The 11,093-nt window shown below is 44.4% G+C and overlaps 1 protein-coding gene across 5 annotated transcripts in view; it reads right to left on the bottom strand.

The window, feature by feature from the left end:
• Positions 1 to 4,856: 4,856 nt before the first annotated feature.
• FGFRL1 (fibroblast growth factor receptor like 1) overlaps positions 4,857 to 11,093 on the bottom strand; it is a 183,177-nt gene continuing 176,940 nt past the window's right edge. For 3 of the 5 annotated variants that reach the window (XM_075499559.1, XM_075499562.1, XM_075499560.1), the window contains exon 7: positions 4,859 to 9,780. In XM_075499559.1, coding sequence (XP_075355674.1) covers positions 9,371 to 9,780 — 410 coding nt within the window. In that variant the 3' untranslated portion in view covers positions 4,859 to 9,370. Of the gene's footprint in view, positions 9,781 to 11,093 lie in introns of all 5 variants that reach the window. The other 2 variants (XM_075499558.1, XM_075499561.1) reach the window with 2 other exon arrangements.

The following is an 11,093-nucleotide window of genomic DNA, read 5'->3' as shown; positions in this document are numbered from 1 at the left end:
AACACACCAAAACAAGAGAAAAGTGTTTTATCACTTCTCTCTGATATCGGGTTGAACCTGTCCTTACACGCAGCCCCTATTGTGCACACACATTTCGAAGAGAGTTTCAGATAAACATCAAAATGCGTCTCTTCTGATGTCAAGCGGGAGAGCTCTTTGCTGTTACTGAACCATGACGGAGGGCAGCTTGTGTTCCCCTGGCAGTGTGGGGCCAGGGCTGGCAAACGGCGATGAAAGCTGGGGCTTGTACCAGCAGGCAATCCCACCCTGCATGCCTCTTCCCCCTGATTCCCTTGTTTTGTTTCCTATTCCTATGCGCAAGGAGAATTCAGGAGAACACCAGGCTCCCAGGCTCAGAGGGATGCTGCAGAGACACAGCAGCATAAAGAAAGTCACAATTATTTGCTGAGGTCTCTAGCGGATTTGGGCAAATTTACTGTAATATGGACACTTCACCAATTTGCTGCAGATTTTTGTAATTTTCCAACGTTGTGTTTCAGTGCCAAAGCCAGATTCATCCTTTCGTTTCATGGTACCTAGATGACAAATTTAGCTTATCTCGTTGGCTTCAGTGGAACAGTAAACACCATTGGGGGTCTTTCTCTCTACCCAGAAACAAAACCACCTTTGGGAAGTGCCAGTTTCTCTTCCCTATTTAAGGAAGCTCACAATTACTCTTTCCCTAACTTTGCTACCTAGCTTATGAAGGATGAATCCAGGCCTTAAAACACATCCTTATTTCTCTTTGAAATCCAGGCAGGGCAAGAACATGCTTTGAATTAAAGATGTTCTCCAGCGATGTGCCCAAGAGAAATTGCCTGCTATAGTGGAATTGAGTGCTCTGGTTTGTCCTAGGCCCGGGGGAGCAGCCAGCAGCAGCCCCTGGCTGCCTCCTGTGCTCCAACCCACGTGGAGAGGCCAAAGCAATGACTTGACTTTACCCTGGAAACCTCCTGCGCCATGGCACCTCTCCCCCTCTTTTCTAATTGCTCCTCCTTATCATTCACCAGTCCTCGTTTCACATTCGTCTCCTGTCTTAGGCAGCATTAGTGAAAGCATTAATATTTTCAATTTTCCATATTACTAGCATTAATATTGAAATAACTCAGCAAAATTTGCCTTAAACCCTTACCCAGTTCCTCAGCAATATTTAGAATCCCAGCTCCCACTGGCTTCAGGATCTGGGCCTCCATCCTTATCTCTCTGATTAAATCATTAGCTTTAAAATCCTTCACCATTTTCAACCCGATAATAAAGCACGGGAAAACGTGGCTGTGAGCTTCATGAATATTTATTTTTTCAACAGTGAAGGAGCAAGTTTACCTAACAGCTTTGCTAACTGATTGTCTGCAGAACAAGGAAGTTATGGCCATGTTCACGCAAGCAGTAGTAGTTTATTGTTTTAGTAGACACTTCTTTTTCCTTCCTTTTGAATAAACACACCGCTGGGTCTGGGAGGACGTGTGCCAAGAGCATTACCGAGCGCAGCAACAGCTGAACAAAGCGCGGCAAAAGCACAATTCTAATCATAACAGAGCGAGCAAGTATTGTTACAAATGTTCCCTTTAGTATGGAAATGAGCCAGGGGTAATAAAAACACCATAAAAATGTCAAAATGACTGATCACCATGAAGCACTGGCCTTTTTATAACCAAAACTTGCAATGAACTTAAAAAAAATTCCTGTGTTAAGAGAAATGCCATTTTTACTTAACTTTATTGTTTGACTTATCCTCACTTCGCTGCACAGTTAAATGATTGCAGAAGAGAACAACTTCAGAAGGGCATCAGCAAAGATCTGATTGATACTAAATGGCATCCAAGCACAATGGTGGACTCTGGATGGAAACAAACTGTTAACCAGGGCATTAACATTAACACTGCTACTGCCTCTTTATGAGAATACGGGGCATATTTAGGTACTAATTGTTTGAGCAGCAGCAATAAAACATAATGCTTAATGACATACAAATGAAGAGCTGTGTAACTCGTGTAATTCCATCAGAAAACGCTCAGGAACAGCAGCTTGACTCTTTAATTACTCAGATCAAAGAAAAAAAGGCATTTTGAAGTCTGGTCTAAAGTTTTAGTTATTATTCCTCTCACTAAAGCATAGATCAGCTCGCATAGAAATAGTACTTCAGACTAGATTTGGTTAGCGAAAATGGGGAAAAAAAAGAATATCCATTGCTTCGCTGGTGCCCACATATATTGGGGGATATGTTAAATTCTAATTACAACAGACTGGCAGAAAGGAAAAAAGAAAAGAAAGAAAAAGTGTAGAAGCTAAAATAAGGACAAATAAAGGTCATGTATTGCTCTCAGAGACCTGAAGCTGGTAAACACACACAAAGGTGCCTGGGCTAAACACAAAATGTAAAATGGGCATCCTCTTTCCTCCAGACTCGATTCTATACATAGACAATATGTATGTGCCACTTAACAGTCAATGCAACACCAGTATTTTAAATATGCTTTCATCAGCCATTACTTCCTATTTTCAGCTACAATAATCCACATTTTTGGTGGTGTTTTTTTTTTTTTTTTTTTACATTTGTAACAAATTTTTAAAAGCTGAGAATCTTGGCCCAATAAATGCTTTGCTGGTAAGATAAGGTCAAGAGAAAGTCTGAAATACCTACAGCTTCCTAATTATTAGCATTTTCTGGCAGATCCAGAATGCAGAACCAACCTGACAGTTGGCCTGAGTGCATCCCACAGACCTTAAGCCTGGCCAGTACCTTCATGCCTCATTTCTTCCTCTGTGAAATTCTTGCTGAGATCTATAGGTGAAACCCACTCCATAAAGCTAGGCATTTTTGTGACTATGCCCCTCACACCCTCACTACATCCATTGATCCACAAACAGAGGAAGGCACACGGGTGCCCTCTCTGTGGGTCTAACACCCATTGGGATCCCTTGCAGGTAGGAGACCTGCAGGGTCACTTTGGCCAAACTGTACAACCCAACATACAACCCCTCGTGTCCTAATGAGTGTGCCACGGGGACCCGTGTCCAGCCCAGGGCGAGGGCAGGGCAGGATCCTGGCCGGCTCCCATGCATGGCAAAAAGGGGACTGAAGATATTTACACCAGTAACGTGTTTAAGCAACTGAGCAGGCCATTAACTGCATGTGTTTACATTCAAATTCACATGTAAATCCTTCATGACACTAACTGCAGCGAATCCAGTAAGATTTTCTAAAATGCCGATAGTGTAGAGGAGCAGGGCGTGCGTACGCAAAAGGCGGTGCTGCTGTTTACACAAGGGGTTTCTTGCAGACGCAGTAAATGTCGATGCACAGCTCCAGTTTATATAAATAACGCCATTACTGTAGTAATAAGCTGGAAAGTGCTGAGAGCACATACTTACAGGCCGGAGGCAAGCGGAGGTGGGTGTGCAGCCTGAGCGAGGCTGCCGCGTGCCAAATGTTGCTGTAAGGTCTGTGGTGCACGTGCGCAGCTACGGCGCTGCCAGGAGCAGCGCAGCCGGGTGCAGGGGACCTGCGCTTGCATCTCCCTTTCTCTGCAGCTCGCCTACACTTCTTTAGGGACAGAAGGGACCACTAGATGACCCCATCTGGACTAGGTGTATCCCTTTATCCTACTAACATTCCCAATATCTTGCATCCAACCGAAACACCCCGTCCACAAATCACCCAGCGTTGTTTTGAAGATTTTGAGACATGCAGTGTCTACCCCTTCCTTTGATAGCTCCTTCCAAAATGTGTGCATTTCCCATTTAAATGGTTCTGGCTTCATACTCTGGCCGTTAACTCCTGTCACATCTTTCTCTGCCAATGGGCCAGCCAGAACAAAGATGTAAAAACCTTGCAATGACTCCATGCGTCCGATTGATTTCCCAGTGGACATTGCAGGGATTTTTTCCCACTGGCATCTGCAAGAGCTGGAACGGGTGCTGTATGCGGAATACTCGTCAGCTTCGGGGCATTTAGAGTCCTGGGCACACTCAACATACGCCATGTAGGCAGGGGTGATGCCCAGATAGCAAAGCCGTGATAAATTCCCCATTAACCTTTGACCACCTCCCAGTTTTTGCTCACTGCTACATCTCCCCTGGGGCTTTATTCCAATATTTCAAACCTCTGAAGAGTTTCAGACAGCCACAGAAATGGAGCTGACAGAGAAATATTTCCTCTTTCCCACCCCAAGCGTGCAATTTCTGCACAGGGCTCTTTGGGTCCAAGGTCCAGGTCAGGTCAAGCTGAAGTTTGGGTGAGGGCCAGCTTTTCTTAAAAGTCTCACAGCTTGGACATTTGCTGCCTCTGGAGTGAGTAGTGAGACACTCACATGTTCGCCTCGCAGGGGTGGAGGTGCTCGGCTTGACCCTGAAATCCCTGCTCCGCTCCAGGCACTGGAGTTTGGCCATCAGCTCCAGGGACCCCAAGATTTCATCTTGCTAATGGCAGTTTGGCTCCTGGTGCAGCTATGGCATTTGGCTCTAGAGGTGAAGAGAGGAAAAATAGTCCCTTTTCACTAAAAACCAGAAACCTTTTCCAAGCTATTCAAAAACTAATGCCTCTGCTAGATTCACAGAACCTACAAAAAATATCAGACCAAGTTGTGGTGCAAAGGTAATGCTGCAATATTGTCTGCTTTGTCTTGCCAGCCCGTATTCCTGACGTGTGCACACACATGCACACCCTCTCACACACACACACACACGGCCATCCTTGCCTTCAAAACATAGCAAGTTTACAGAACTTTATCATCTTTTAACACAGTTCCAGCTTTTATTCCTTTCTTTTCTGCTGTAACTTTTATTACACAGCCACGGCCATACACACACTCTGTCACGCTGTCTCATTTTGATGTGTTCAGTTACCGTATTTGCCACTGATTGAAAATCACGTGACACTTTTTATTTTAAATGTCTGATAAACGTTTTTAGTTTGAAAGGGGCCGACCATACAAAGATTGTCCATACAGAGTTTAAAAATGCCACACACAAACTGGCATGTAAGGCCATGTTTGATCTGTAATGCAAATAAAATGAACAAAGATGGTGAGTTTCAAGCCTAAAATTCCTTTGATCTTTGAAGCCCCATGGCTTTAAAGTACAACTGCCTTCTGTACCACAGCCTGGCATGTACATTTATATTCCTATATGTATATGTATACTTATATGTAACATAAAAAACTTCTGTCTTCAAAATAGGGTCCGTGGCTAATTGCAAGACTATGTTTTTCTTCTTTAAACACCCTCTATTTGTGAGTGAAGATGAGTCCAAATCTTGTCCCACCGATGAAAAACAAATTCAAACACGAGCAGGACCTAGCTGAATTTATTCAGAGTAAGGAAGACTTTGCAGTACATGCAAGGTACAATCAAGCCCTAAAAATAAATGGCATGCAGTAGGGCACGGGACAGAGTGACTCTTAAGAGCACTTACAGGTACCCTGTGGAGGCAAAATAACTCCTCAAAAATGCAAAACCCACCCAGGCACACCAAGCCAGCGCAAGGCCCAGACAATATATACAGCCCCTCTTAAACAGAGCATATGATGATATTTTTCCTAGGGGGAAATTTCACACCAATTTGGGTGCTCAACAGGAGATGCTCAAGAGGGAGCTGATAGCCAAGGCAGGGTGAAAACCCCAAGCTTTCTGCCAATCAAGACCTTCACAGCATCTCACATGGCGTATCCAAAACCAGAGCTGCCTTCTCAGCACCATGGCTGAGAGCTGCAGCTGCGCTCGGCCGTTGTATCGTCCATGCTGGGTGGTTTACTGCATTGTTCCCCTTTGGAAATCTGTCTATCAGCATCACTAGAGATTTGTGTCTAAAGGCAGGAGCTTTAAAGGGCAGGAAGAAGCCACTCCTTCCACATATCTGGCAATATGTAAAGTTTTTGACTGCATGATACCACACTACAGAGCGGGGTCACAAAGGGTAGAAGGCACCAGTGGAGAGCATTACGCTCAGCATGGAAGATGATGCTGTATGGGAAATGCAGAATTGCTTCTTTTAACCCACTAACCCTCTCTCTGAGGGTCAGCGACGTAGCTGCCATTTGAAAAAGTGCCATAGGACAGTCTCTTAGGGTTTGCTTAGGGCTCAACCATACAAAACCAGTGTTCACCTCCACATTTGAAGCTGGTATCAGTACCGCTATCACAGCATGTGTTAGAAGTGTCCTCTCGCTGCAGCACCGGCACAGAGAGCAGACAAGGGCCACGGGCTTACAGGTGAATCCTGCCCTCCGTCACGCCCCAAATGCTGCTGAAATGTGTGGTAGCTCAGTACATATTATGGTGCAATAAGTAGCTTCCCATAGGCATGAGATAGCCCTTAGTATCACTCATGGAAACATCCACTTACTGCCTTCTTAAAATAAAGGGGATGCACATAGTGTATAAAGGCTTTTTAGGGTTTTTTTAAATGAAATCACTCAATAAACTACAGCCACTAAGAACTCCTCCCTAAATCATGCCTTATATCCAAATAGACCCTTCAGTGCTCATATTTAAGTCCCCCTGAAGCTGAGAGCATGCATGTGAAGATACCCATGATCTGAATTTAGCTTTTATGGACTTCATAAATTTGTGTTAACAAAGTGTAACTGAACCCTCCTGCTGAAAAAAAAAATTAGCAATGGGTTGCTTTATTATAACCTCTGTAGGAAGACCATCATGAGGGATGGTCTTCCTGTAGAGGTTATAACATGGATTTCCTACTACAGCATACAGGAAAGCAGCAGAGGAGTGTGCTATGCAGTGCTTTATTGCAACAGTGCCAGTTGGTAAACTCCACGTGAGTAGGAAGCTCTCCCTCTTCTACTTCCTCCTCCTCCTCCTCCTCCTCCTCCCCTTCCCCAGAGTTATTGGATGGGTCCAGCCAGCACCGGCACAGTGGGCAGGGATGGAGCCACTGATCCAGCTGGCTAAGGCAAAAAAGAGACTTTTTGGAGCAGCAAGTATTGGTGAAGGAAAGCAGGAGCATACATGCTTCGCTGAATCGGGGCCCCATCTCACAGCACTACGGCTGAGCAAACAGGGAACTGTTTGGTTTGCTGGTGACTCAAACAAGCCAGCAGAAAAATCACTGCAGGTCAACCCAGAGCAAATACCTTCAGAAAAGTTCAGAGAAAAGCAAAGCCTAAAGCACTGTTTTGTTTCAGGTTGAATTAAGTGTTTCACTTTTAAACAGAGCAGCTGGTTTGCTGAAGATCTCTTTCACAGAACAGGCTTGAGCAGGAAGTCATTTCAAACTTAAAAATTGGCATGTTTCAAATTTTCAGGATTTTTTTCCCAGCAAACTTTAAGTGAAACTCAAATGAACAGCAAGCAGTTGCAGCATTGCTGAACCTGCCTTCTCTAAAGAAAATTTTGGCTGCTAAAGGGTTGGGTGCCTTTCCTTGGCATGCAGCAGAACAAAGGTGTGAGCCCTCCTGGATGGGAGCAGCTCCCTGCGTGCTCGTCTTACTGCACCCAACTCACCCTCCACTGGCTCCTTCAGCAGCTGCATTTACAAATAAAGCGTTTCACCTACATTTCATATTTTCCCCTCCCAAGCACCTGGAGGCCAAAGTTCATTTTATAGGCTCACAAATTATTATGTTCTGATTTACAAAATTTTCTTTTAAAAAGAAAACCCACTGCAGGTTTGTGCTTAAAAAACAAATGCAACCTCCTTCCCCCCCCCCCAAAAAAAAATGCATAGTGAAACAGATTTCCCTGCGAGCAGAGATCTTTGCTAGTGAAGATGACAAGGGGTCCATGAGAAGTGACCTGCCCCCCACAGACCCTCACAGCCAGAATATAAACAGTGGAAAAGGCCAGTTTCTGATGGAAAGGATGGCACCAGTGATACCTGAGATGATGCCAGGAGATTACATGTGGCTAGTGTAAAAAGGCATAGAGAGAGATGACCTCTAGGTTAGGACAAGTACAGTTGGTCACACGCTACATTGAGCGTATTCTGAGCATGGCATCTATAGAACCTGAAAAAAAAAATCTTTATTTTCTTTGATCAAAAATATGTATAGAAATGCCTGTTTCAAGGAAAATATCATACATTTTTTTTCTTGTTTAACAAAATAAATTAAATATACATGACTTCTGTTTAAACTCTATATAGAATTACAAAGGTTTTATATTTGCAATTGGATTCATTTCCAGTCCATATAGGTATTTAATATGGTCCTTATTTATTTTCTCTTCTATCTGTTTTTACTGTTGTTTGAGCTGCAACGAAGTTGTATCATTTCCAAAATGTTATCTGAAGGGAGGGGAAAACCGCACACAACCTAGGTGAATATTTCTCAAATGCATTTTTTCCTACAAGATTATTATTTCATTCTCTTTGTTTCTTACTCTTTTTTCTAATGTTTTCATGTATTTTGCATTCATGTAGAAAATCCAGTAGCTTGTCACTGTGAGCCATCAGAGGAGGACAGCGTGTTTTGCTTTCTTCACCATCAGCAGTTCAATTATTATTATTATTAATTATTATTATTTCTTAAATATAAATATAAAGGTGTTCTGTACAATGTTCCTCTTTCCTTTTTCCTGGCAGTGGCACTGAGTCCTAGGACCAGGGAGTGGAGCACTTGTGGTTTGGTCTGCAGAACCCCCCATGGGAAACACGATGCCTTCAACTTGCAGAAATCGAACCAACCAGCTTGGTTAGCGTTTCAGATCAAATGACCATGATTGAGAAGCATTTGGCATTTCATGTTGTGAATAGAAATTAGTTTTTCCAGACCCTCTTGTGTTATTTTTTTTCCCCTGGAAGAGATGAATTGGTTATGTCTCCTGGTGCTTTGGCACTAAACCTCAGGTACTTTAGAGCTCAAGTCATGCAGAGCAGGTCTGGGGGCTTCCCACCGATGCAAGTGATGTGCAGCAGGCACGGGAACAGCAGTGCCCATCCAGAAAAGCACCGCAGTCACCTCTTGCTATTCTTGTTCCTCTTAGCAACACAAGGAAGAAGGCGGTGGTTCACGTCCCTGTGTCCTGTCTCACCAGTCGCCACCTTGATTAAAAAATCCGGGAATGCTCCGCTGTTGGGGATGGCTGCCTCTCTGATGAGATTTGGAGTTCCTTCATTATTCCTCGGCTACATCCTGATTGCAATAATTAAAAAACAAAATCTCTTTTCTCTCTCTGACTTTCTCTATTATATATATATTTATATAGATAGATATAGATATATACACATATATATATACACACATACACACACGCATATACAATTATATATATATGTATATATATATTTAAAATTATATATATAATCTTTTCTGTCTGCTTTGCCTATTGCTGGCAGTGTGAGCTGACTTGGAGCAGTCTCTTCTGAGGTACCACGAGGAAAAGCCCAAACGAGCTACTGTACACAGCTACCCTCTTAGCACTGGTACTGAATGTGCTGATGCTGATGGACTTTGCCTTCCACGTGCGAGTGGGTGTGGGTGTGGATGTCCGTGTAAATCTTTGGGTACATTTTGGATGCCATGGCCGGGGCAAGTGCAGGCCCTTGCGACAGTAAATGCTGCTGCTGGGCAACATATTCCTCATAGTTTATGGAGGAGATGCAGTCTTTGTCGGGGACCTGAGAGACACAGATTCTGTCCCGGGGCTGCGGCCGGTGCACGGGGGCAGGAGCTGGTGGGGAGCAGGGTTTCTTCTTGGTCTGGCAAAGCCACAAGAGGATCGTTCCAAAGATGAAGACGGCTCCGGCGGGGATGCCAATGATCACAGGCCAGGGAAGGCTGCTGGCCGAGGAGGGGGGCACAGGTGCACTTGGAGGCTTGGGATCTGGACATCACGGCAGGAGAGAGACAGAAAGAGTTAATTAAATGCAGGCAAAGTGAATTCAAAACAGATGTCACACTTGGGCTGGCTTTTGCACAGGCTGTCTGGCAACCCTGCCAGACCAAGTAACAAGGGAGAAATCAAGCCAGCAGATGATGTTTGGTAACTGCTTTGCTTTTCAGTGCTCCTGGAAGGACAAGCAACTCATTTTCTCTGGTTTAGGGGTCGGGAGCAGAGTCTTTGGGGGATTTTTTAACTTTCTTATCCAAGCTTTAATGGATGCACTAGAGCCAGCCTGAGTGAGTTTCCTAACACTCTCACTCTGTGACAGACTGGGCTTCACTGCTCAGATTGGAGGACACAACATGGGACGTGTCGGTAATACCTCCATGTCAGAGGCCCAGGAGGCAGGATCAGGTTGTGCAGAGCAACAGCACATTGCCCACTTGCTCTGCCAGGTGTAGCTGTGTCTGCGTGGGCTTCACACACTGTTTATTATCCCTTTCTGGTGATACTGAAGCTACTCAGCAATGCTCTGCCATGGCAGGCAGCACAAATGTGGTGTTTTGGAGGGGTTGTCTTGAATTTCTTGTGTGTCTGGGAGGAAGGCTGAAGAATGTGAAAATGCAGGTGAGCTGCTGTCCCCTTCTTGGGGCCCAAGCCATGGAGAACCGAAAATTCACACGGCATTAAAGTGTGTGTCCAATTCCCTATGCCAAATGGGCTCTACCTCCACCAGTCTCTTTGGAGCTGCCGTTGGCTTTCCCAAGGGCAGCTAATTCAGTTACCAGAGGAGATAAGACACTTCAGACAGCATCTTTCACACCTACCTTCCCCTCTCTGCTGTCGGCAGGCTGTACATCCCTGGATAGCCACTCTAGTTTCTCAGCCTGATCTCTTGATTTCTAGACCCAAAAGGAGTCCTGGGATAGGATCCTACCTATCAAAATCCCCATCTAGATAGCTACCAGCTGGGATTTCCAAAGCCCTGAAAAATACCTGGGCACAGAATTCAACTTGCAGGGAGACACTCAAGAAACTTTGAAAACCGCAGGCTGTCCAAATGGCCCAATATGCTATATTCAAACATATATCACTTAACTTTCAAGCCAGACTTCTTTAAGACACTAATGTCTTTTTCTCTCCTTGACAAATAATTCTATGGCTAGTTTGAAATATTAAATATATACCATGTGGTCTCTTTGAAGTCAGAAGAACCTATACTGTTGACCTCAACAGACAAAACTTTGATTCACCAACACTGGAAATTACAGAATAATTTAGGCTGGAAGGGGAGTCTGGAGGTCATCTGGTCC

This window comes from Mycteria americana, chromosome 4 (assembly GCF_035582795.1).
Source record: "Mycteria americana isolate JAX WOST 10 ecotype Jacksonville Zoo and Gardens chromosome 4, USCA_MyAme_1.0, whole genome shotgun sequence".
NCBI classification, from domain to species: domain Eukaryota; kingdom Metazoa; phylum Chordata; class Aves; order Ciconiiformes; family Ciconiidae; genus Mycteria; species Mycteria americana.
This window is presented reverse-complemented; position numbering and strand designations above follow the sequence as displayed.